Source organism: Vanessa atalanta, chromosome 27 (genome assembly GCF_905147765.1).
Source record: "Vanessa atalanta chromosome 27, ilVanAtal1.2, whole genome shotgun sequence".
NCBI classification, from domain to species: Eukaryota; Metazoa; Arthropoda; class Insecta; order Lepidoptera; family Nymphalidae; genus Vanessa; species Vanessa atalanta.
The window spans coordinates 6,614,542-6,642,541 of NC_061897.1; the positions used below are offsets into that span (position 1 = coordinate 6,614,542).

The 28,000-nt window shown below is 33.0% G+C and overlaps 3 protein-coding genes across 5 annotated transcripts in view; all 3 read left to right on the forward strand.

The window, feature by feature from the left end:
- The first annotated feature begins 2,059 nt into the window (after window positions 1-2,059).
- Window positions 2,060-4,443, forward strand: LOC125074269 (G patch domain-containing protein 4). The gene is made up of 4 exons (XM_047685557.1): window positions 2,060-2,210; window positions 2,322-2,473; window positions 2,719-2,993; window positions 3,863-4,443. Exons 1-4 carry the CDS (start codon window positions 2,165-2,167, stop codon window positions 4,377-4,379), a joined length of 990 nt encoding a protein of 329 aa, XP_047541513.1. The 5' UTR covers window positions 2,060-2,164; the 3' UTR covers window positions 4,380-4,443.
- A 349-nt stretch (window positions 4,444-4,792) lies between these two features.
- On the forward strand, window positions 4,793-7,536 carry LOC125074215 (probable NADH dehydrogenase [ubiquinone] 1 alpha subcomplex subunit 12). The gene is made up of 4 exons (XM_047685480.1): window positions 4,793-4,952; window positions 5,892-6,033; window positions 6,285-6,341; window positions 7,230-7,536. The coding sequence occupies exons 1-4, from the start codon at window positions 4,846-4,848 to the stop codon at window positions 7,365-7,367; spliced, it is 444 nt and encodes a 147-aa protein (XP_047541436.1). The 5' UTR covers window positions 4,793-4,845; the 3' UTR covers window positions 7,368-7,536.
- Window positions 7,537-9,924: 2,388 nt separating this feature from the next.
- Window positions 9,925-28,000, forward strand: part of LOC125074214 — a 42,042-nt gene continuing 23,966 nt past the window's right edge. For all 3 annotated transcript variants that reach the window (XM_047685477.1, XM_047685479.1, XM_047685478.1), the window contains exon 1: window positions 9,925-10,127. The gene's annotated coding sequence lies outside the window, so the exon portion shown is untranslated. The remainder of the gene's footprint in view (window positions 10,128-28,000) is intronic.

Sequence of the window (28,000 nt, forward strand, 5' to 3'; positions counted from 1 at the left end):
ATAAATAAATAAAATAAAATTTAAATAAATTCATTAGTCCAACTCTGATGCCGGCTATGCCTTGATTGTATTATCTTCTTGTAAAATGCTAAATTGGTTTTCCTTTAGAAATTTGAAAAGGTTTGGGCGACATCAATACGCAGAGTTAGGGGAATCGTTTTCCCAAACATGTTGATCACCAGAATCTGGTTTAAGTAAGTAAGTAAGTATTCTTTATTGTACACCAAAGAATAAATAAATTATACAGTAATTGCAAAATTTGATCTATATGTACAATTGGCGGCCTTATCGCTAAACAGCGATCTCTGCCAGGCAACCATGTTACGTAGGACATAGTAAACAGTAATTAAACGTTTCAGGTGTACATATATGAGAGAAAACATACTTATACGAAATTATATATATACATAGTAAACATATATATACTACATTCAATATATAATAATCTATATGTATAATTTATACTACAGTTTAAAACACTAAACCATTACCCATTAAAACACTAAAGTCATCACAATCACCTGTATGTGTGTCAGTCACACACAGGCTTTTTTTGATTATAGTTGGCTTGATTGGAAGCTCCGTCACCACCCTATTTAATAATCAGGGTCATTTCTCTGTATGACCCGTCTATTGCATATTATATTTTAGCCATTGTATCTCTTACTGTAATAGCAGCTTAGGGGGGATAGCATTTAAATTTTTCATTCTGTAGTGCGTAATAAGAACCAACAGATGCTTTCACCGGAGAAGAAGTCATAAATTGTGTCGATGTTCTGGGTGCTGATTCCAGTGCCAGTGTCCACGAGAGCTCCCATAAAATTTGTTGGAGTCCAACCACTCACTGTAATTTTTTTTAAACACCTCCTTACAATGAGCAATTTCTCATTTCTTCTTAATATTATAACAATACTTAGCACATAATTCCTTTAGTTTTTTATCTTAATATATTATTTACTTAATGTTATTAAATAAAAATTTAATATCTTTAATAATACTGTCAATGTTACAACCAAATCAAGTTTAGTTATTAAATCACGAAACATTTACAGAAAATGCACGTAAATCTTCACAAATAATAAGTACAGGGTAGTCCGTAAGTAATGGTGGGTAACAACGAACTGAAGTCATCAATTGACGTTTCATACCAAGAGACTGGGGTCATGTCCAACTACCTGCAAATTTATGGACTCTGATTAGTTCGTCACTCATGACACCGCAACTATATATAAGAATAATACCTATCATAAATATACCTATTTCTTCAAAATTTTCGCGTAAGGATATCCTAGAACGAATATTATTAATAGTCCCGAGAAAGCTTTTCTGCAGAATAAGTACAATTGCCACACCTACGTGACCTGCGGCATTATCCTAAACTATGAAAGACTATGAAAATTACTAAAATAAACTGGCTCAGCAGTATCATTAGCGGCTTTATGAAACTTGCTTTAACAAGCTTCATTGACAGCGAAAAGATTTTGTTTTGAGTGTGGACGAAGACTGAAGCAGTTTTTGAAACATTATATGAAAAATAAAGTGGAAATAAATTGTGATATAGATTTGTTCACTCACGAAGGCGCTTCACGTAAATTATCGCATATAAGCGGAATTGTGTATTGTACTGTACAACAAGTTATATCAATCAAGAATTGTAATTTGTGTATAAGACAGTAAAGCTATCAGCAAATCGCAAAGAATATGGAAATTTAAGGTTTATTTATCTTTACTGGTTCTTCGACTGGAATACACTTAATAAATTGAAGCTGGCGTGTTGCAGTGCAAACTGCAAGCTACTGGTATGTTTATTCCTTATGTATCATCTTTTAGCAGGCTTATCGGTTATCTTATATAATTAGAATACAATAATAATAGTTCATATATCAATTTTGCTTAAAAACAAATCGTAAGCTGCTAGATCGATAGTTTGACATTTAATAGAATACCGAACAAAAAACATGTTTTATATAATAAGATTTAATTCTGTATAATTTAAATAAATTTTCTCTTCTGGCAGCCCTGAGGCCCGATTGTCAGTTGTCATGAAATTTGTCAGCTGTCATTTCAACGTGTTTATTTTAGGTTAGATAGAAAAAAATTATGTATAATATTATGTTCTAATTCATTAATTATTATTGTTATATCAGTTTTTTATACACATGTTATGGATTTTGCTCGAAAGCAACTAGAAAAATACGGCTGGACAGATGGTAAAACACTTATAAAATATTTACGAGTCTATAAAAAAATATCGTAAATGTAATAATGTAAAAATTTTAAACAACTCATTGTAACTTTTCAATTCAATTGCTATTTTTCAGGCAAAGGTCTTGGAAAAAAGGAAAATGGTATATCCGAACCGTTAAAACCTAAGTTAAAGCGAAGTGTAGCTGGTATAGGATACGATGCCGCCGCAGACTTCACGGAACACTGGTGGAGCGCCTTGTATGATAAGGCAGCTAGCAATTATCAGGTATTAACTATCGTTATTTATTTATTCATATTTGTTACTTAAAATCTTATTCAAGATACAGGAGATATCAAAAATTGTAATCCCGAAGTGTCGATTGTGTTGTAAGCTGAAAATAAAAACATGCAGACGAAACAAACTTAAACTTAATAAGAATAACAGAAACATACACAAACGGCAAGAACAACAAAAAATCAAATAATAATTGTATTTTAATTGACTGCTTTATATATGCTTGACGGTTTTAGGTTGAAGAGGAAAATGGTAAAACAAAGAAGATGAAAAGAATAGAAGACAAAGAATTCGTAATCACAAACAGCACTTGGCGATTGAAGAAGAAAAACAATCATAATGACACAGAGGAATATTCTGACTTCTTTGTTAAGAAAGCTGTATTAGGTAGTGGTGGGTCAAAGACTACGAAAGTCAATGAGTCTGATTCAGATGAGGAGTCCAGTGCTAAAGATGTGAAATTGACTGATGAAGAATTGTTTGCGGCTTGCCAGGGCAGGACAGCACATAAGTACGAACTTCTATACAATAAAATACAAATACTTTATTTTACACCACCAAGGCAGTCTAAAACTGACCACTAAAAAGCAAAAATATATTTTTTGTTCAATAGACTTAATAATGATGAGATTTGTTCAAGGAAACCTAAATTGACAAGTCAATTAGGAGCCATTAAAGAGTTTCACCATCCACCTTGTAGGCCCTTGATCAATTAACATAGATGCCAGTAAATTATAATATTGTCATTCAATACTTTCCCAGTCTTTGCAATCGGGAAATCATGAAATAGATAGACAAAATGGAATTAAATTGACATCTGTTTAAGATTTAAATTTTATAAGTTACAAATTTTGTATGCTAAATTGTAACGAAGCTTAAACAATACTTGTAAAATTTTAAAACTCATTATAAACACCTAAAACAAACATGTTAAATCAAACTAATTAAAATATGTCAACAATGCATAACAAAACTTTAACTTATTTAAATATGTACATATTATGTTCTTATAGGTAAATATTCTGATATATTATTGAGCCGAGATGGCTCAGTGGTTAGAACGCATGCATCTTCACCGATGATTTCGGGTTCAAACCCAGGCATGCACCACTGAAATTTCATGTGCTTAATTTATGTTTATAATTCATCTCGTGCTCGGCGGTGAAGGAAAACATCGTGAGGAAACCTGCATGTGTCTAATTTCAACGAAATTCTGCCACATGTGTATTCCGCCAACCCGCATTGGAGCAGCGTGGTGGAATATGCTCCAAACCTTCTCCTCAAAGGGAGAGGAGGCCTTTATCCCAGCAGTGGGACATTTACGGGCTGCTAATGCTAAAAAATATTGTTTTTAACCCATTTACTTTATTTACATTTTAGAGGTGCACGGCATGGTCTTAGAGCGTTGGGCAAACTAGCAAGAATAGAGCAACAGGAACAACTACTATTACAACAAACGAAATATAATACATTTCTTGCCAAGAAAACCAATAGTACTGACGACACTCAAGTCATCGAAGACACAAGTTTAAATGAAGAAGTTAAACCAAACAAGAAGAAAAAGAAAAAGAGAAAACGTTGCAAGAGCAATGAGAATGAATGTACTAATAATGTTATTATAGAAGCTTCTGATAAAGAGCCTGACGAAAGAATAAATCATGATACAGTTGATGGAAAAGAAGATACAGAGGAGCAAATTTTAAAAAAGAAATCCAAAAAGTCAAAGAAAAAATTATGTGAAGATATTGTTGAAGATTCCGATGTCAAATTATCTAAGAAAAAGCGTAAACTAAGTACAAACAATAGTGCCTTAAATGAAGATGAACCGGAAATCGATCTAGAAATAGAAGAAACAGAAAGTAGTTTATCTAAAAAGAAAAAAAAACGCAATAAGTGAGATTAGCATAATTGTATTTTTTTGAAGAATTTTGTATATCTATTATTTGAATACATTGTTATGTATGAAATGTTTTTTTTTATTGTTGGAAACTATACCTTATTTATTTATTGAGAGTCTTACATTATCATATTAATACAAAAAACTTAATGAACCTTTAAATAATAAGTACATCAAAAACTTAAGACCCTGCTGCCTTCATATTTTGTACTTCTTTGTAGCGTATATATGTAATATATGCTACAAAGAAGTTATGTCACGATGGATGATTTATAATTGAAATTTGTAACTAGTTGTTCATGTTATTTGTAAGAAAAAAAATATATATTAAGATAAGGCTGTGTGGTGTAAGATTTTTGATTGAAGGTAAATCATTAAAAATAAATTAAGAGATGTCATTGTCATATGTCACTGTCAAATAATTATTTTGATATCGTCTGAACGAAAGCTTTATTTTTTTATAAAAATGTCGAATCCCATCGCCAAATTCTTGGCCCTGGATAAATTGGCGACAATTTTCAGAATTATAAAACAAAATGGTGGCATTAGAGCATCTATGTATAAACTTTACAGGTAAATGTGAGACTATTTTGTATTATGTAATTTCTTGGTTATTTTGTCACTTTTTACGTGTTTAATGATGATTCTTTACTTAAAAAATATATTTTCTTCTTTCGAATATCTGTTTTAATCAAATGCATAATATTATGACAATGTCACGTATGTTAGAGAAAAGATGTAGGAGACGAATAGAGCGCAAATTTTGAAGTTTAACATAACATTTTATATATTTAAAACAACACATCAACATGATTAATTAAATTATTATCAGAATATAACATATTATATAATATAAACATATAATATCTACTATAATATGCTATATTTAGTTTTTACCAGTGTTTTTACACCTGTCAGTTTTGGATAAGGTTTACCAAACGCAGCTGTAACGTAATAACGTTTTCCGCTTTCTAATGAAGTGTTTCAGCAGTGCTAAAGCCATGTTGGCTACTGCAAGAATCCCTGACATCTTTGCCATCCTCAGAGCAAGAAGAGGTTCATTCAAACACTGAGAGGCAGTACTCATTCTATTTTGACTGCTATTGTTGAGGATCTAATTAATCCTTTCTCGAAATCTCTTGTAGTCTGCATCGCTGAGGAAATAATACATTTATTTAAATTTTATTTTCTTTAACATGTAACATTTTTGACCACTGACCGTGGAAGGCAAGATATTATGTAAATTTTTATACACAAGACATCTGATGCTACCTTAAACTTATGGCAAAAGTATTTTAGTTCTTGTGACATAGAATATATATACAATAGGAAAACTCTTATTATTATTTAATGAGGTTTTCACAATGTTATAAATTGTATTAAATTCAAAAGAAATGGTAGTCTACTGAACAAGTTCAAAAGTACTGCAAATATTGTTTTATTTAATTTTAAATGCATATAATCTTTAATCTATAATAATATTACATTAAAGTTTTAACTATAATATTGCAGACAGGATGAATTAAAAGATGGCCGCCTTGTCGGTGAGGATGAGTTTGGCAACAAGTACTATGAGAACCCTCGCTACTTCTACAGTAGGAACCGATGGGTTGAATACTCGGATAAATTCAACATGAATTATGATGGTAGTCAAGTAAGATATATTTTAACTACTAAACCAATACACATAAAACTTATAGCAGAGTGATCCAGAGAAATTTTTAGTAAATAATTTTTCATATATTTTGTTGTAACAAGATTACGTGTTTATTATTACATATAATATATTTGGCTATTAAATGTGATCATATAGTTATTTTTTTAATTATTTTTGCTGATGATGAGTCGTGGTCTATATTTCTTATTTGGAACTTTGTGTTTTATAATAGAAATAATTTAATCCAGGTCACAGCTGAATGGTTCGGATGGCTGCATTACAAAACTGATCTCCCACCTCACCAGGTAAATTAAAGTTATTAACAAGTTATAACAAACTTTGATTCTATTTGTGTTTCGGATACTATAAATGCGAAAGTTTGGATTGATAGATTTTTGTTACTTAATCACGCACATTGGTTTTTATTCAGAAGAAATTTGCGTAACACCTACACTCTCACGCCTCACGCAGGTGAAGCCCCCCCCCATCTGGATACTAATATTTTACATACTTTCATTGAAAAAGCATGTTACTTATACCAGCATTTAATTTACTTATACTTGTTGTAAAATTTGTTATATAATTTTGTTAATTAAATGTTGTTTTAGTATTTTTGATATTGGGGAATCATTATACGATTTTTTTTTTCTTTTTATCATTCTTATAATTTCTTCCACTTAACAACTTATATCAACGTTAATTTTTCTTCCATTGTTGCTATCATAAATTCGTCGAAATTTAGACGGGCATGTTTCGGAAATCCACTATGAATACTATAAATTATTTAAACCTCGACCAGTTACGGTATGTGAATTTACTCCTGACATTCGAGGCACCTTGCTGACTTCAGAAACAGGCCCATCTTAATGTAGGGTGCAGTTTGCAAATAAAACGGACGCCGCGTGTTGGGATCGCCTTTCTGATTATGTTCAAGTCTCGGACCATGGTCAGGCGCCTCAGGAGGTGTATAAATACGTTTCTGGAGGAGGGGCCACCGCTAGAACACTTCTTGGGCGTTTGTTGCTGTGCTGTGCTCAAAGTGGAGCTGTTCAAAGCACCACAATATAAGTTCAATAGTTTGTGTGGAACTTTGGTTTAAAATTTAGTTGTAAAGTCCGCTGACAGAAAATTGTGTACTTAAATATATGTACTATGTAAAAATATAAATAATGTAAGAGATTATTTATTTTCAGGACCCGAGCAGACCCAAATACAAATGGATGGCGAATTTCACAGAGAACATGTCAGGCACGACCGGCCAGTATGTTCCATACAGCACGACCAGACCCAAGGTCGAGGCCTGGCAGCCCAAACCTAAGACCAGTGTATAAAATTATATATTAATTATAAAATCTTTCCATACACGTTGAAATTGAACAGATAAAAAAAACTTTAAAAAAATCGGCGCTAATTTATAATCTAATGTAAAGCCGAGTGTACATTTTCGTTTTAATAGCTTAGCTTTAAGTAGAAAATGAAATAAAGCATATTATTTAAAACCGCTATTTTATTTAATATAATTAGTGTTAGACACACAGATTAACCATTTATTATTACGTCGAAACGTCAATAATTTGAAGTTTGAAGTGACAGCTGACAGCACTTTTGACGTTTTAACACGATCCGGGAGTTCGAATTATAGTTCTGCTACTCCATCAGCCTTCAATTTATAACCATTGTACCAATGAAAAATGTATTATTGACCAAAATTAATAAAACTCTAAAGTTAAACATTTACAGTACGTGGGGCTTTTAGGAACGTCGTAAATGGGATTGAGGTGTTTGGGCTAACTGAACATTTACGCAATATGTCATCTCCGACCCTAGTCCTAACTAAAAACGAATATCAAAATTGTTGGTAAAGCTTTCACGTGTTACCTAGTCAGCTGATAACCATTAAATTTTGCAAACACTATGTTAGAAGTATGGTGGGGCATGGGGTACCTACCACTTGCCCATGTGGACATCAGTGAAGCCGCGGGTGGATACTAGTTTTTATTCAAAGAATGGACTGGCCAAGTTCCAAATGTTGGGTTCTTTGTGAAACCCAACGGAAAGTTTGGCTAGAAACACATTTTAATTTAAAATATTAACGTACAGATGTGACTAAACCACATGGCTCATGCGTGGCAAATATGCAAAAAAAAACCTTTATGTTCAGAGAGCAGCGAGCAATTTTTTCGTCGCTTCGATCGGCCGCGTCTACCTACATATTTATAAAACGTTTGAATTAGTATCCGATTAATCAATTTAAAAGTGTGTTTGTTTGGAGCAAGTTTCTTGTTTCAATTGAAAAACGGAAACTACACCGACAGACTTAATATGAAAGTCAAGATCTAAGAGTAGCTGTCTCAGGGTCTTGCGAACTGAACCTGCTCTGGTGCTTGAGTCGTAGGGCGGGGGCGAAATTGATGCATTGGGTGGCTTCGGGCAATGTAAGATGTCCGCTCTTGAGATGACATATATTAATTAAATTTGGTACTTTATTTATTTATTGCGAGATTTTTATACACTAACTTCCCTATGCAGTCCTGGACCTACGCGGCCTAAATTTCCGAATGGTAGAATCTTAGATTATCGCGGGCAAACAAACTCTTAAATTTTTAACCCTTTTAATACTAGTTAAATTATAATTAACTCTCCTTATTGATTGTCAAAAATCTCCGAGTTGCTCCAAAAGAAATATCTCACCGAAGAGCAGGTGCAAGAAACTCGGCTGTATCATAATTATGCATATTTTTTCTAAACGTTAATTTGGTTACCACTAAAATAAATTATAGTAGGTATATTTTTACTAGAGACAGCATGATTTAAAAAGATTTTGAAAATGGCATCACTTTCTGTATTTTTTTCTGGATGAGGCGTTTCGCATTAAGACTTTCGCTCAGTTAACTAAAAAAAATTGAAACAAAAACCGTGTTCCATTTTTGAAACACTATTAATTCCTTTTATTGTAAAAGGCAAACTTTGTACTGCCAATTATTTTTTTTACTGTTAACAAGATTCATCCGAAACTTCGACTAGATAACAATCGAAATGAGTTAATTCATATCAAATTGGGGCCTGTTATTTTATTTCTCAGTACAAACAGGTTTGGGACTACGGGTCCTGGACAGTGGTGCCCAAACTTCACATGTGTATCATATTATTTAAGCGTGCTGTTATACACCTATTAACATTTTAATATGTTAATTACTGGGTGATTACAAAAATATAACGACAAAAATATCTAAAGAGAACGCAGAGCGAAAATGTATTTGTTTAATATAAGTATTTTTAAAACAGAAGTTTAGTTACAAAACAATTAAAAATAAACTATCACTATACTAAATATTAAAATGTTTTTTTAGGAAAAAACATTTTAAAAAAACGTTTCTAGTTCCAAAGCCACGTGTAAATAAATATTAATTAACGTTCTAGGACTATTTCGTTATCTACCAAGCGTGTCTAATTCAACATCCAAATAAATCTCGAAATAAATACGTTTAGTTTGTCAGATGAAAGGAAATAAAACGAACGAAAATAATTCATTAATCTTATAAACAGGCCAACAGTAAATGTCTAAGTTTGAGAAGCTTCGACTTGGAACAACTGCCCACAATATACGTACAAGCTCAGAAATGGTGGCTTAAGCTTTTACAATCATTGACAATAAATTTTCAACCATATTTGTAATCAAAATAAAGTCTAAATTGCATTGCAATATTATTTCAATATGGCTACACTAATGCATTTTCAAACTTTAAAGCAATTAGCTCTTTAAAACATATAAATAAGATTCAAAGTCGGTTGTTCGATTTAGTTGTTCTACGAACAAAACTTTTTTTCTCTGACAGGTAAAAATATCTTAGAGCGGAGTTGACTCCAGTCAAAACGCGGCGCGTACGTTAAACGCATCTCTGCGTTTGAAATACTTTAAAAACTTTTAAACTCAATCGAAATGAACGAATTTAAGTGACAGTTTACAATATGGAGTTATAAATATTTAATTATCATTTTAATCTGGTTTTAGTGACGTCACAGTTAAAGTTACGAATAGTTTTGTGCAAAATGATGCTATAATCGAAACAGGATTCGGTACGAATTATATGGTATGTTAAATTAAATTTATTCTTGTTGTTAGATAATAGTTGGAACAAAGCGCGGCCTTTCAATTTTATTCGTTATCAACATAGAGATTCAGAGTTTTGAAAAAAAGTTAGCGTGGGCGGCAAATAATAGTGATGGGCTGGATGTCGATATTTTTTCTTAACTTAAATTTGTATTTTGCTTATGTAAATCGAACTTTATAGTTATGTATCGATGTATCGATAAGCGGCATGGAATGTTAGTTCGAAGTGACCTTTACATTTAACAGATGTATTCTATCGCTATTGTCTAGACTTACACAAAAGATAAAATTATACTTTCAATAATATTCCAGACTGTTTACAAATAGTACCTTCCTGTATAAGTTTTTACTCTAGATATTTTATTATTATTTATTTCATTTTAATTATGCGTATATTAAAACAATGTATTAAATCCCTGACCTCAAAAGTTACAGCAACCATCTCATCGGTATTCACCGAGGAGACAAGTATTAACCTTATATTGACGACCGACGACCCTTTCACCTTATTCTCTACGTTTGCAAACCACTATTGATGGTACCAACCATGTTGAAGTTTAGGTTACTCAAATATGTTATTAAGTGACCTATAATTTAGTTTAACAAAATATCCAATTTTGTCCTAATAGTCGTAGATTATTCTAAGGTAGGACATACGTCTTTAAAGAAGTTTGTGATCGTCATTAAATTTAGAGACTGCATTATACTCATTCAAGTAACCTGAGAAGAAGGTTAGCATGAAAGTCGGCACACGTATTTATTTGCTGGTAGCTTTACTTTAAATAGTTTGTTAAATGACGATTCAAAAGTGCTTATAAAAGCCTACTTGAATAAAGTATATTTTTGATTTAATCTGATTTGATTTGACAGGAGATGATAGTAAATCGTAAATCAAATCAAACAAAGTCGCAGTCCTCGTTAGTAGTAAACACGAGAAAGAGATAGCACAGTTTGTTGGTTCTGTCAAATTAGTGCAGTCATATTACTGCGTTATATTTTTACGTCTGTATAATTATTACCTAATATTTATCTGTTTCTAAATATGTAGTTCAAATTTACTTATATATATTGCCAAACGGTAGTATTTAGTATTCTTGTGTTCCGGTTCAAAGGGTGAGTGAGCCAGTGCAAATACAGGCTACAGAACATAACAACTTAGTTACCAAAGTTGGTGGCGCATTGGCGATGTTAAAAGTAGTTAATATTTCTTGCAGCACCACTGTCTATGGGCGGTGACCATTTACCATCGCCAACCTCTCTCAAAACAAAATACTTATTAGTTAGAAAAGTACTTATTAGTAGATTGTTATTATGTAAATGATATATACACATTTAAAACCACAGGAAGATGAAATTCGCGCTTGTTTCGTAAACGGACTTAATTATTAAAGCAAGTTAACTAAACTTATTATATAATAATATTATGTACTAAAAGATTCTCCGATACGCACTGTATCTTCTGACATAAGGTTCATTTACATTGGTTTAGTAGGATTTTCAGCTAGGCATCACATAAAAGTTCGTTCAATGATTAGTACAGAAAATTAATATTTTAATATTAAGTGTAATGTTCATTTGTAAGATTAAGTTTTTCTTAATCTCATTTACGATTTCTATTGTCAAAATCATGTTGTTTTTTTTTATAATGTTAAAGTACAATTTCATATTCAGTATTATTAATTTTCCCACCATTTTTCGATGGCATCTCATAATTCTTCAAGAATCGTAACATATGGCAAGCGTGGACTCACTTGGATTACAACAGAAACGATCACAGCGAGTAATTCTATACTTGTATCGTACAAGGCGGGTTTAATGCTAAAATCTTTCCCTAGCAACCAAACTTAGGTATTGCAGAAAAAATATTCTTATTTATATAGAAACATATCAAATTAAAAAGTCGTTTATCCTTAACACACATTTATCGTCCAAATTTGCCTTAATTGAATACTAGTTATTACCCGCAGTTACGCTCACTTGTTAGGGAGGGGGTGGTCGTATGTTTTGTGTTTAAAAAACGGCGGTGGGTTCAAGCTTCATATCAAATATCATCTAAATCAGTTTAGGTTAACAGATTCGTCCACTGCTGGACATAGGCCTCTCCAAATGCACGCCACTGTGGTCTATCATTATATTATAATATCTCAATTTAGTGTGTTTCTTGACATAAGTCTAATCTAACGCTTTCTGCCTTTAGCAAACCTTCTGCAACTTGGAAAGGTTAATTATAATTTGGTTAATAACCTTAGCATAGTCTTCCTAAACACTTATATACAAACATTTTCTAATACAGTTAAAATCATGTGATCATCAATAAATAGTCGTAGAAGCGTAAAGTTTTCCTCATACATGTTCTCTAGAAAACTTAGATCCGCTGTACGTTTCCTAAAGTGTAATTAAGTGAAACTTTAAATAACAAACAATGATACGGTACATTAGATTGAAATCTCAGCGCTCTCGTTTTAACTACTGTTAGTCTTCATTGGGTGAAGTGTCGTCACGTTTGTTTTTATTTTAGGAAGTTTATTGCCCATCGGTAATGGCTGTACAAGATTATTATCCTTTTGATTCATTTCTTTAAATTCCTTTATACCACCCCCATACTTAGGGTAAGTCACCCGATGACAATTATCCAAACAGATAAAATATTGCGTGAAATTGTTAATAATTATTACACACTAAATAAGTATTTATTTTATTCTATTTTTTAGTATTTGTTGTTATAGCGGCAACAGAAATATATTATCTGTGAAAATTTAAACTATCTTATTATCACGGTTCGTGAGATACAGCCTGTTGACAAACGAACAACGGAGTAAGGGTCCCGTTTTACTCTTTGGGTATGGAACCCTAAAAAAGACCAAACAATTCATTCCAGTATAATATATACTAACACGCTTAGTGAAACATAAACATAATTGGGGTTGACTAAACTTGGAAACGTGGAGAGCACTGCTAGTCTACTGGACTTTCGAGTGATCGTTATTGAAAATTAAACAATTCAAGTGCATAAACAACGTAACTCGACCGCACGAGCAACATGTCATCACGCGAAATGATTGATACAATATAAAGTCAACCGTTTACTGAAGAATTTCTCCCACAGTTATCGTGTAAAGGTTTGTTACTTAGCGTGGAACTAATTGCTCGGTCGTTGGCACGCAGCGTGCTTTGAAAACGTGATGGATTATTATCGATTATCGATGTTACTTTTTACGCATCACTACTGTTTTGGTTACAATGGCCGCTAAATATTCTGTTTATGTCACTTGGTTAACGTTTTGAAATTGAAATTAGTGTTTACTTATGGCCATTGTTAAAGAGGACGGAATTAGCACTTATACTGTAATTGTTTGCGAATAATTGCAGATCGATAATGCTAAGAACGGCTTAACGCTCGATTCTTGTATTTGATTTAAATATAAGTTAAATTGATTTTTTTTTTATGCATGCTATGCTATGCTGTGATTATTGCAGACGCTTCGGCTTTGGGATATATTATACATTATGTGTGAAAAATACACTATTAAGTGATACAAAATCACTTAATCGAGGAATTTCCCGCGTTGCTTATTAATCACTGTATTTAACTTATTTAATCTATTTGCGGTGTAACATGTCATGAGAGGTACCCAGACGGACTCGCACAAAGTCCTACCATAAAGACTATATATTTGTTTTTAAACTTCCATTACTGAATATGATAGAAAATAATCTGCCAAATGTAAAAAAAAAAAAACAATTATTAGTTTTGGCCAATCTAAATTAGCTTTAATAATAATAATAATAATAAGTCATTTATTTTCTCTCATCTTACATACATAATAGACATACATATTAGAACTCTTACATAAGAAGACATTTGTGAGAGACTGGAGCCCGTGATGGGTATAAGAATACCTGTATTACAGGTCTCCAGGTCCCCACACCGCCTTATTAACAAGGTGTGCTCAGTACATTAAATTGTTGTATGTATATTGGAGAGATTGTTAGTGTGTGTTAGAGTGTGTGTGTGTGTGTGTGTGTGAGAGTTTGTGATAGTCCTTCACTGTAGTAGAATAAGGTTATAAATCAAAAATTAAGAGATTTTCGGTGTCATCATAGTCTAATGTTTTTAGCCATTCATCTACTTTTCGTTTGCAAGCCGACTTATTTAGAGAATATATTCGTAAATCTTTATTTAATTTATTATAAAGAACACTACCCAGAAAGCAATAAAATCTATTGGAAAGCTTTAAGTGGAAGATTTCAGTTCGACAGACATTGCCTTTCCTACGTTTATCCTTTTCTAATTTTGGTTGATAAATTGTTTGTGAATGTTTTTTAAGAATTATGTTCATTATAAAAGTTTGTCTAATAGTCAAAATGTCCCAGGTTTTATATAAATTTTTTGTTGAAAAAAGAAATGGAAGTCCAGCAGCAACCTTTAAAAGACATCTTTGCGCTCTTTCTGCCTCAATAAGGTGACTCTTAGCTGCGCCACCCCATGATGTAATGCAGTAACTTATTAATGAATGGGCGACAGCATAATACACAATTTTGATTATACGTCGATCTGCTACTTGCTTTAAATTTTTAAAAATATATATTAATTTCCGAAGTCTGGCTACGAGCATTTCAACGTGAGGCTTGAATGTAAGAGTTTGATCTACAAATACACCCAAATATCTTACGGTTTCACTTCGTTCAAGAGTAGAGCAAGAACAAGTTACTGATGATTTTGCTAATATATTACATGAATGGGCTGTAATAGAAAATGTAGTTGGAGGAAGTAAGTTTCTTTTCGGAGCAAAAGCAACGTACCTGGTTTTATTAACATTAAGGGTCAGTTTGTTACATCTTAACCAATGACAGACTTCATCAAATCCGTTCTGCGCACTATGGAAGGTTTCTTCCCATGTTTTCCCTCTAAAGAAGAGAGCTGTGTCATCGGCAAAAGAGAGTATAGAGGCATTATGGAGCTGGAGACGGCAAAGATCATTTATGTAGATCAGGAAGAGCGTAGGACCCAATATACTACCCGTACACCGTATTGAATTGGAAGTTCACTGCTTATCCAGTTACCTATTCTTACCTTTTGTTTCCTATTATTCAGATAATCTGAAAACAACTTTAAAGGCATGCCTCTTACGCCAATTCTTTCCAATTTGCGTAAAAGCAAAGGGATTGATACTGTGTCAAATGCCTTCGATAAATCAACAAATATAGTAAGACACTTCCATTTATCATCGAGGCCTTTCACAATTAGGTCTGTAAGTTCATGAACAGCTTCACTTGTCGACTTTCTAGGTCTAAAGCCAAATTGAGATGGTGAGAGGAGTTTATTATTTTCTAAGAAGTTAATGAGGCGTTTGTTCATGATACGTTCCAGAATTTTGGACATAATTGGCAGAAGAGATATTGGCCTGTAATTATTTACGCACTCTTTATCACCGCTTTTGTAAATTGGTTTTACAAGTGCAACTTTAAAGGCTTCAGGAAAGACACCTGTAGAGATGGAGAGGTTACATATGTGTGTTAAAGGTGGAACCAGTTTATGAATGTAGCGTTTTACGATTTCGCTTGTTATTTGATCCTCTCCTGCTGAAACATTGTCGCGCATTCCTAAGATCAGATGTTCAACTTCAGTTTCGTCAGTAGGAAGCATAACGAGTGAATCCAGAGGTACTACATATAATTTTAAAAGTGAACTATGTTCATGGTTGACAAGAGTAGTGTCAATTTCACAAGCTAGTTTTTCTCCTACTGTGGCAAAATACCTATTTACTTCATTCACGCTGAGTTTTGGATTATCTGTCGCCATAAGGTGTGAAGAATAATCTATGGACTTCGAAGGAAAACAAATATTTTTTAAAACATTCCATAGACTTTTATTATTCTGTTTTGCTCTTTCTATTTCTTGCTTATCGTGAATTCTTTTCTGTTTTTTAATCAATGCTTTACAAAAGTTTCTGTAGCGTTTATATGTAATTTTGAGGATATCATCTTCTGGGTTCTTTTTTAGCTTTTTATAAAGGTTGTCTCTATTCCTCATACAACGTAAAATACCTTCAGTAATCCATGGCTTACATGTTCTTTTCCTATTAGATACTTTAATAATTTTTGTATTCTCAGTAATCGCGTTAGTAATTAATGAGAACAGGAGACTAGTAGCCGCGTTGGCATCATTACTTTTTAGTATAAGATTGTAGTTCAAATTATTTATAGCAGTATCCAAAGCTTCATAATTAATACGCCTTACTGTGTGGGTTAAGTAATCAATCCTAGACTTTAATTCAATAACGACAGCGACGCTTTCATGGTCAGTGACAGTAGATTCAAAGACAAAACAGTTAGCCACATATTTAGATTTTATCATAATATGATCTAGGCAAGTATGCCCATGAGTAGGGATGTCATAACCAGGTAAAAAACAGTGTCCAGCTAACATATTCAAATATTCATGAGAGCGACTGTCAGAAGTGTTTTTTGTTATATCAATATTTATGTCTCCACAAATAATGATATTTTTGTAAATCGATAATTTTTCAAGAAGCCTATTTAAAGACGAAACAAAATTATTTGTGTTGTGATGGCTCGGAGGACGGTATATACCAATTATACAGGTATTTGCATTTAATTTTAGTAACAGACAATTGGCATCATCTAAATGTGGTTCCTCCGCCATAACTTTACAACCTACTTTATAATATATTACAACGCCTTCGTTTTGGGTTTTATGAGAGGTAGTAGAAAAGCTGTTATATTGGTGGAGGTCTGGAACATATTGCGTAGAAGAGAGCCAACACTCCGTTAAAACAATTACATCCCAATCTATCTTAGATCTAGTTATAAAAATGTTAAAGTTGACTATATTACACCTTATACTTCGTATATTTTGACAGATGATTTTTAAATTTGTATTTTTATTATGAATGTAAGAATCGACATTGTCTATATCACAATTAATTACTTTTGACACTGAGAATGAATCAAGATTTTGAGACATAGATTTGACACTTGTACTATCGAATTTTAAGCAAAGGAGACAAAAGGCACGGCTTAATGATGAATAGATAAGTTGAATTATAAATTATGAGTATGATGGGCACTGCAGTCCCAAAGTATATAAGATATGTAGATATTTGAAAAGTTTTGAATGAATTTTTAAACAATTTTGTGTGTGTTGATGTGTATTTGTGATGGGGGATATTTTTTATTAACAACAGTATTCTAAAAAGTAAATAATGACAATATAAAAATAATAAAATAAGCATGCATAGAGAAGGTATTAGTCACAAAACAAGCTTGTGTAAGTCGGCTTCATGTTCTATAAGTATCGGTGATTGACCCTCCTCCTTCTTGATATATACTTTGCCAAATGATGTCCATGTAGCGACAATTTTTTTGTGTCTCACGAGGTCTCTAGCGACGTACGAAAGACGTTTAGCTTTGTTTGTTAATAGCTCCGAAATATACACCGTACGTGGTTTACCAGGCAAATTGACGTGTTGGGTGTTCAGCTGTTGTTCTTTGTTTAAACGTTTGGTTTTGTTGAATTGCCTATATGTTCGGATAATTGATTCTTTCTTTCCAATGTTTGTGAAATCAACTATAATAGTATCTGATTTTGTTCGATAGATGTCCTTAAATTCCATATCCTGTATTGGTGTTTCAAGATTTAGGGTTGTTCCGATGGTTTTTACTACATTAATTATTGTTTGTTTGTTCTCATTATCTTGTTTAGGTATATTGCGTATTTCGATAGCAGATTTGCATGTATTTCTTTCTATTGACTCTATCCTATCTTCTAAAACTTTAACTCGTTTTCTATATTCCCTGTTCTCCTCTTCCAACAAATTAATTTTCTTGATTATATCATCATATTGACCGGACATAAACTCAACTGTTTTTTGTATCTCTTGATTTTGGTTTAATAAGGTATGTACGTCTATATTTAAGGATTCGAATTTTTGTTCTTGTTGAGCTTTGAGCTCAGAAAACATCTTTTTAATTTCGGTCATACAATGATACGGGTTTTCCGAAAACTCATTAAAAGTACGTTTGTGACGCTTAGTGACATTTAATAGATGCTCACTTGTATCATTGTTGGATGACTTATTTAAGGCCGAGTCTGATCCATAAAACATAGATGGAGGTGTCTTTAGTGGTTCAGACATCTTTAGAATCCTTTAGATGGCTCCGGAAGTTAAAAAAAAAAAAAAAAAAACCAGAAAAAAATAAAAATAAAAGAAAAAAGCACGGTGTACTTCGACTGCACTGGGGATCGAACACACGCACTGTCGGCTGTTTCCACTCTTAAGTTGATGTGGCGAACCACTACGCCGGTGTCTTGTTGTACAAGATAGTGAAAATAAGTTCCTGATTGTAATTTATTTTGCATAGAGAAATAAGCTTGTGACCGCTAAGTAATATACAAGGTCACTGAGTCACTGCACTTGCATTTGCACTTTTAACGGACACTGTTTTATGAAGTTTCTAAGTCAATTTTTTTTTTTTTTTTTCCTGATTCCAGACAAAGTTCACTCATTTGTGGTATAATTCACTTTTAGGATGTAATATTTACAACTTTAGTGATTAGTTCACTGTATAAAATACTGATTTAACAATAAAAACAATTTTTGAATACAGAGCGCACTTAAACACGTCTAATCGGTTCCGACGCCGGGCGGGGGGGGCTTTGCTTTAAATACGAAAAATGTCCCGGTCACTGTTTTAAAGCAATATTATTTTTTATCAAATAAATGTTTTATAGAGTTAGGAATGTAAGAATGTGTTGTTCAATGCAATACGAGTGCCGAGCGCCGGAGTAACGTTTAATTCACACCAGACAGTACTGTGGCTGTTCGTTAGGGTCATACTTAAAGGAATTGCGCTAAATTGACCCACGGCCTCGTTTTGTACGTTCAGCGAGTTCCTTGTTCAGAAGTGACTAGCTTAAATGTTTAAGGACAAACGTACATAAAATAATTAGGATTTTATTATTCTAGACGATAACACAGATAATAAAATAAAGAAAAAATAAGTTACATTTTATTGATTTTTATATGGTATCACGTTGGATTGAAAATTATAATGTACTAGCTGAACCTGCGGCTTTACCCGCGCGGAATTAAAATACCAACTTCCAACTTAACGGATGTCTACACTTATAAGGCCTGCCAAATTTCAAGTTTGTAGGTATAAAGTTTGTGATATTTCGTGATTAGTTAGTAGTATTCTCTTTTATATATGTTATAAATTGTAAAATATTAAACGAATTCTACATATATAACTATTCGGTACTTACGCACTAACGCAGCAAAAAAAAAAGGTTGGGTTTAGAGTTCCTTGTTCACGAAACAAACTGTTGTGCGTGGTAGAGATTTGGTCCCTGATTACAACAATATGTTTTTTGCGGTTTCTTTTGATCATTTTGTCAAAATTGACACAAAAGCAACTCAGTTAAATGTGACTCTATATGGTAGGTCGTACTCCCCTAGAGTTTTTTTTAAACAAATAAGATCAGAACACATAAATAAACAACACGTAACACCCATTGACATAATTGAGAGCTTAAATAAGACTACCTTAAATAAGAACAACTAAAAACAGCTATCCGAACTATTTACAATATTAGCTCCAGGACATCATTACGCGAAAAATTTAAAGAAATAGGTGTATTAACGGCTGCTTCACAATATATTTGTGATAATATAATGTTTATACAGAAGAATATACAAAAGTATTCCATAAAAGCTGATATACACACTATTAATACAAGAAATAAGAATAAACTTGTAACCCCTACTTTCCGTTTGCATACGGTACAGAGAACGTTTTTGGGCAATGGTATACGCATATATAATAAGATACCGGGAATTGTAACCAATTTACCATTTATGAAATTTAAAAAGTTTATTAAGAATAAATTAATAAATAAGTCTTATTATTCATTTCTTTTTAGATAAAAACGCCTGGATTTAGGCTCGGGTTCCATCACAGAACAGTCATTATTGTAAAAAAACAGCATTGTAAGTCTGTTTATTTGAAAAGAGCAACTATGCGAGTTTCTTGCCGTTTCTTCTCGCTGGAGGCTGCTTTCCGAAGCGGTGGTAGTATTAAAAAAACTTCGTTGTGAAGTTTACTTGAATAAACTAGATTTGATTTGATTTAAAATTATCTATGATATTCATTATGGATTCGCGAATTAATGGCGTTTTAAACGTCAACGAAGGTATTACCGGAACTTTGGAAGCAAAATTAAAGTTGATATACCTAAGTAGTTAAGTGGGAAGTATTGTATTATAAACAAAGATATATAAATCAAGATCTATTTAGTGAATAGTACAGAAATTATTAGAAAATCTCGTGGAATACGTAAATCAATTTGACCTATCTAAGGACTTAAACAATTTAATCGAGTTCAGTTACATAACACACACACGCACAGATGATTTATATATTTAAAGATAAACGAGCTTATAAGATATATTCACCATTGGTCGTTATGTGTGTGACATGTTGCCGCCAATTGACGCCATCTCGTTTAATTGACCTGGCTTTAAAGGTCAGCTAAGATCTTAGCCAAGTACACGCAACACCGAGCGTCGTGTTCTAGTTTTATCTATTAGCGGAATGAACAACCTTATTAATATAGAAGAAAATACTTTTAATTGTCTGATTGATTACAGATTTAAAGTAATCAACAAATTTGCAATAAAATTAGGGCAGAACGTAAGCCATATTTTTTTGAAATTTATAACAAATTTCATCTATATCGTTCAACAGTCTACGCTTGAAAAAGTAACAGAGAGTTACTTTTACATCTATACATATACATAATAATAAAATAGGAGTGTCTGTCTGTAATATTAAAATAACCGCTTTTTACTAAATGCATATACACGGTACATATATCAAAGTAACATTTTTTTAGCTAATCTCTGGAACGGCTGGACCGACGGGACGGGACTTTCGCCGGCTGATGTAATAAGGAGTAACTTAGGCTACAAAAATAAGTTTTTTGTTAAATCCAAACGCGCACGAAGTCGCGGGCGCAGCTTGTTTATAATGTTAGTATAGATTGGTTCAGTACCAATTGATTCCTGATTGCAATAATCATTAGAACCTCATTTATTGCTGTCGTTTAAAAATTACGTTTATTGTCTGAACGTCTTGATATTTATAAATCAATTTAAATATACTTAAAAATGTATTGTGGTTTTGTGATAAATGATAAAATATTTAACGTGAGATACATTAAAAACATTATGTCATTTTTTTGAGTTCAAGCTTGCTTTATTATGGTATGTGTTGGTGGACGAGCATATGGGCCACCTGATGGTACCACCGCCCATAGACAATGGCGCTGTAAGAAATATTAACCATTTCTTACATCGCCAATGCGCTACCAACCTTGGAAACTAAGATGTTACGTCCCTTGTGCGTGTAGTTACACTGGCTCAGTCACCTTTCAAACCGGAACACAACAATACTAAGTACTGTTGTTTGGCGGTAGTATATCTGATGAGTGGGTGGTAAATACCCAGACAGGCTTGCACAAAGCCCCAGTCCTGTGCATTAGTTTAGTCGCGAGAGAGCAACAGACAGACAGAATTACTTCCCAATTATAATATTAGTATTAAAGCATATACATAGACAGTAATTATTTCGACTAAGACTCTTTAACATTGGAGTAAGATTCGCTTACAATATAACAGGAACAGGTAAACATCATTCGAGGAGAAATTAATTTCAAATTAACACCGCGACAGGATGTGAATCATAACTATTGTGGGAAAAGAATTGTTGTTACTTTTCTAGAACGTACTTTCTCTTGGAAAACATTTTGGTCACGATACAACGATTTGGTTTTGTAATATTTAAGTGTAGCTCTAAGCTCGCTTACTATATTGAGGGAACGACTCGTTTTGCTTACGATTAGAATTGTTTTATTGACGTTTTTGTTGTATATTGAATCACTTGTTAGGATAACTATGAGCAAAAACGTCGAAATATCATGGTCTTTGATTAGTAGGTACAATACTATTTATTGTTCGCGGTTTCGCTGGCGTTTTAGGGGTTGGTTTTCAAGGGTTGAGCATAAAAGGGCCAATAATAAACTTTAGCAAATTCGGTTCGATGTTTCGCTGTGAAAGAGCAACAAACAAACAAAAAAACAGAGACATTTTCGTATTTATAATATCAGTAAAGATTTGACAGAAGGCTATGTTAGAGCTTGTGCTAGCCTGCCTGTGTAGGTACCACTCACTCATCATATAATCTACCCCCAAACAGCAGTACCCAGTATTTTTGACAACAGGGTGGCCCATGAGACATCTCTTTTGTTTGGAAAGTGTATATTTTATTTAATTGACGAGCCGAGATCCTATCAAACTTAGGCAAGAACCACTAAATTTGCTCAATTTTCAATTGCTTAATTTATCTTAATTTATCTGAATTTATAACTTATCCCTGATGTGAGACATTTACAGGCTCAGGCTACAGATTTTTTGGAAGAACTAGGAAAAAATATCGTGAAATGTCGTACAGTTATGTTATAAGCGACATTGATTACTAATATATTGCACTTTATGGATACAAACATCAATATATCATTAAAACCCGGCTTCAACATTTCAATCGTGAAATACGAAGTGAGTTTTCACAGAACAGCAGTTAATTTGTAACGATTACAGTAGATACAGATTGAGATTCTATCGCAGCTGGATCGATGTGTTAGTAGAAATAGAAAACGTTTAAACAAGAACAATTGCGTTCCGATTTGATTGCGAACTGACGATTTGTCAATAGAAATGAACCTGGAATGTAAATGACTGAATATCAACTAAATTCTCTTAACGAATCTTCTAATTAAACGTTTTATCATATGTTCTATTCCAACCATAACAGGAGAAAACCCAAATAAACAACATTTGACGGCAAATTGACGCGATATCATTGGTCGAGAGCTTGGTTAATCTATGATATTCACAATTTATTTGCGAAAAAATGGCGTTTTGAACGTCGACGAAACTGTTATCGGAATTTTTGAAGTAAAATTAAAGTGGAAATAAGAAGTTCAAATCATAAACCCTTAGTAGTGCACAGTATAGCTGAGTTATTAGCAAATCGCATGAAATACATAAATCTAGGGTTTGTTTATCTTTATTCCTACTTACATTGAAATAGGCTATACAAAGAAACTAATATTCGTTTCATAATTCAAATAATGAAATATCGTAACAAAGATTTTGTGTCTGGGTTTTGAAAGTGTATATCTAATTTTAATAACCTTAAAAAATCAATTAAATTTGTATTGATATTTTCCCGGAGTTTCTCCCCGATTTATATTTATAGCCGAAATAAATTAAATCGGTGAATAGGCGTTCATCGATATGTGTAAACCGTTGAGGTGCATCACTAATACCATTGTCAATTTGTACGTTTTAACGATGTATAACAGACAATCTTTCGATTGTTTTTCGTAAAATCAATTGTATAAACCTTTTTAAGCTTTCTGTAAATAAATATTTATACAGTATATGAATAATTTCTAAATTTTTCAAAAATGTTGAGCAGACATTGCTCTTTCAAACGATCTTTAATAGCGACTTTCATTCCAATCGAATTTGAAGTAATAAAAATGGATTAAATGAATAAAGATTTATTTACACGAAGGCCCTAAACATCTATAAATGTAAATTTAAAACAGTTACTGTAGAAATCATGACAGCGTGGAATGTTTTAAGAATGCTAGCAGCATTTCCCCGTTGAATCGCAATTCCGATCCTCTGGGCAAAAAACGAACCGGCCCTCCTGTCACCAGTGGAGGCCATAGGAATATTGTTATTTTATACGGATATGACCAGTATAAATTAGCGGGATCTAGATTATAGACCCTCTTAATTGGTCAGTGACCGCTTATAGTCGTCAAAACAATTATTTATCTTAAGTTAAACTAAGAACCGGTCGTAGTTTTTTGACAATCAATAAGTTAGTAGTAATGTTCAATATATTAAAAAGATTTTTGATTTGTTTGAAAATAAATTAATATTTACTGGATGGTAGTGGCTTTGTGCAAGCCCGTCCGAGTAGGGACCACCCACTCATCAGATATTCTACCGCCAAACAGCAGTACTCATTAAAGTAGTGTTCCGGTTTGAAGGGTGAGTGAGCCAGTGTAACAAGCACAAGGGACGTAAAATCTTAGTTCCCAAGGTTGGTGGCGCATTGGTGTTGTATGGAATGGTTAATATTTCTTACAGCGCCATTGTTTATGGGCAATGGTTACCACTTACCATCAGGTGGCCCATTTGCTCGTCCGCCTACCGACATCATAAAAAAATATATAAAAGAATAAAATAGCTTATAACATTTTCAGTTCGCGTTCGCTTATTTAAGAACTTTTATGTCGTGTCGAATGTAAAGCTACCGCCATACGAAACCTGCGTTCCGAATTGCAAAAAAAAAGCAAATCAGAGCCGGCAATAATTCCGTCGTTACTGATTTATAATTGTCAACACTTAAATTACGTAACATACATTTTAGGAACTGAAATTTATTTTAGCATTTAGGTTAATTAAAAACAATAATTAAACTATTATTCACTTGCATAAGAATTAATAACTCTTTTGTATCATTTGTGTAGTCTGTCATCGAGTCACCTTATTTATCAACTAGCTTTCCTTGCGGCTTCGCTCATGGCGTATTGCTTCAAGCTTGCTTCATAACAAATTCTATCAAATTCGACTCAGTTTAGCCGTGAAAACGTAACGGACACATATAAATACAGATTAACATTGCAATTATAATATTAGTGTTTTTCTTCATCATTCGCAATGAAAGACATTTAGTCTGATGAGAACATAGGCATACTTATTACGAAAGTGCAGACGTTCTCACGGGGCACATCCAGTTGCAAATATGAGCAAGGTTTTTGAAGATTCATCTACCTGCCCGCAAAACTTTCTAAGCATACCTACATATATCTGTGGGGTATCACGAGCTGGTTATTGTTGAGCGTTGCATTGTTACGTGTGGGTTGACCTTATATTATAAAGCAGGTACTTATTTTTTTATCACTTCAATGACCGTCTATCCATCATCAAAATCTTTGTAGTAACTTGCTATTCGCCGTTATTCTGTTTAAATTTGATTTAAAAGACATGACATATGTTTTTAAAGATTATTTATTTACACTTTTTACTATATTTAAATAGTTGTTAAAACAGCCTGTTTATGTCCAACTGCTGAGCTAGATCCTCTCCCCTCGATGAGAAGGTTTTACAGCCTTTTCCAAAGGGTTGGTGGATACATACGTGTCAGAATTTCATTGAAATTAAACACATGCAAGTTTCCTTGCGATGTGAACTTAAACCAAATCAAATATTCCTTTGATTTTTTTCATTTTTATGATATTGGAAGGCGGACTGGCGTTGAAAGGGGAACTGAGTTATGTCTTGTGCTTACAGTTCAAACCAGAACAGAACAATATTTAGTGTTGCTGTTCGGCGGAAGAATAGCTGATGAATGTGTGGTATTGAATGGTGGTGGACGATCTACCACCAAGTAATACGTCGGCTGTTAAATTCTGATATTCCACGATCGTTTCCTCCGTTGAGTTTCCAGTTTAGCCTTGGTTACAGAAGCGCTTTGCAGCGCTTAATTAAGTGTTCTTAATATTTTGAAACGATTATATTTGCAACATATACACACGTGGGAAAAGGCGTTATGAGCGTCATTCGAAATGTTTTGTTGATTTCATGTGAAATTGAGTATCTTGTTTCGTGTCTTAATATATTGAGCTAAAAATGTTGCTACATAAATTGATAACTATTATATATGTACTAATACAAAAGAAGATATTGGCCCACCTGATGGTAAGTAGTCACTACTGCTCATAGACAATGGTTCTATAGGAAATAGTCTTTCCTTACACCGCCAATGCGCCACCAACCTTGGGAACTAAGATGTTACGTCCCTTAGTAGTAACACTGGCTCATTCATCCTAAATAGGAACATAGTAAAACTTAATATTGCCATTTTGCGGCAGAATATCTGATGACGTGAGTTATCTACCCAGACGGGCTTGCACAAATCCCTACCAACCAAACTACTAACTGAAAAACTACTTAACCCACGTGTATATATATTTTATACCAAAAGATGCATTGCGTTTCGAAGGTTTTGGTATATAATATTATGTATTATATAAGTAGTAGCGCTTCGCAGTTTCAAATAAGACTATTGTCTTGACAAGCGTGAATTTCATGTAGACTATAAATCCCCCCGGCTTTGCACGGGTCCAATTATTAATAAAGAAAATATGATATCACATTTAGGTTTTATGTAGTTTTCTACCAGTGAAAAAATTTTGAATTTGATCGTAACTTCCGGATATTACCCCCTACTACAGATAAAAAAAATAACCTCTTCATAATATTAGTCTATAGCCTATTTTAATGGAAGTAGGAAAAAAAGATAAACAAACCTTAGATTTACGTATTTCATGCGATTTCTTAATAACTCGGCTATATTGTGCACTGCTAAGAGTTTATGATTAATATATCTTTATTTATAATACAACACTGTTACACTTAACCACTTATTTCCACTGTAATTTTACTTAAAAAAATTCTATAATAGTTTCGTTGATGTTCAAACGTTCATTTTTTCACAAATCCGTAGTGAATATCATAGATCAATCAAGCTCTCGACCAATGATATCGCGTCAATTTGCTGTCAAATGTTGTTTATTTGGCTTTACTCCTGTTATGGTTGGAATAGTGTATATTTATGTGTTATATTATATTTCTCATTGATTACGAATAGAAATACTCTAAAAGAAAGCATAATGCAAACTCTTTGGTGAAGTGCGTAACAAATGCTACCTTTGCACGCAGATAAATAAATAAAAAATATAAATACATAGGTAGATTTTTATACAATCCAAGTAAAAGTTTAAAGTATTTCAAATCTTTTGTGTAAATTTCGCATCTACAAATCATGAGTACAAAACGGCCATTGTGTAATACGAGACGACAAATATTTTTTATTTGTGAAGTCAGCTTTTGTCCCTCTACGGTTTTAGTGTAGATAATTTATTGCAAGGAAGTGTTACCAACCTTTAGAATACAACTCTGGACAATCCTTACATTCTGGTTTGGTTTAATAATTACTATTGATCGGCTAAAGGTCGAAATTCGACCATAATTGAAATTGAAAAATTGAGAATTGATTTTTTGGCCCACCTGTGTAGGTACCACCCACTCATCAGATTTTACCGCCAAACAGCAATACAAACTATTGCTGTGTTCCGGTATGAAGGGTGAGTGAGTCAGTGTAAATAGACACAAGGGAATATAACTTGGTCCCAAGGTTGGTTGCGCATTGGCGATATAAGGAATAGTTAATGTTTCTTAATTATTTGTCTACGCGCTGTGGTGACCACTTACTATTAGGTGGTCAATTTATCCATCCGCCTACCTTTATAATTAAAAAAAAAGAGAGGAATATGCCTGAAATTACCGTCAATTAATCACGTGATCTTTTTTTTAGAATTTTTTCGCTTTTCGATTTACCTTTTTTCCGATTTATAAAAAAATAAATTCACGTGATATCTTACTACAACCCCCTCCCCCTGTGATATTTCGTGATTATTGTCAACACCCCCCTTCAAGCCTCGTAGTAGTAATGATTTAAAGTAAGAACCGTAAATAGGTATTCCTAAGCCTTGTAATAAGCTTACATTAAAAGTGACAATGACAAGACAAGAGCCTAGAGCTCCTCATATATATATATATATATATCGTATAGCCTGTTCCAATGTTTGACCTTGAATTGGCGCGATATCATTGGTCGAACGTAAAT

Bases quoted from the DNA above. Each gene is read 5' to 3' on its own strand.
- LOC125074269 (XM_047685557.1), top strand. From the start codon at position 2,165: ATGGATTTTGCTCGAAAGCAACTAGAAAAATACGGCTGGACAGATG. The intron at 2,211-2,321 runs GTAAAACACTTA...GCTATTTTTCAG, and splicing joins AAAATACGGCTGGACAGATG to GCAAAGGTCTTGGAAAAAAG. The intron at 2,474-2,718 runs GTATTAACTATC...TGACGGTTTTAG, and splicing joins AGGCAGCTAGCAATTATCAG to GTTGAAGAGGAAAATGGTAA.
- LOC125074215 (XM_047685480.1), top strand. From the start codon at position 4,846: ATGTCGAATCCCATCGCCAAATTCTTGGCCCTGGATAAATTGGCGACA. The intron at 6,034-6,284 runs GTAAGATATATT...AATTTAATCCAG, and splicing joins TGAATTATGATGGTAGTCAA to GTCACAGCTGAATGGTTCGG. The intron at 6,342-7,229 runs GTAAATTAAAGT...ATTTATTTTCAG, and splicing joins CTGATCTCCCACCTCACCAG to GACCCGAGCAGACCCAAATA.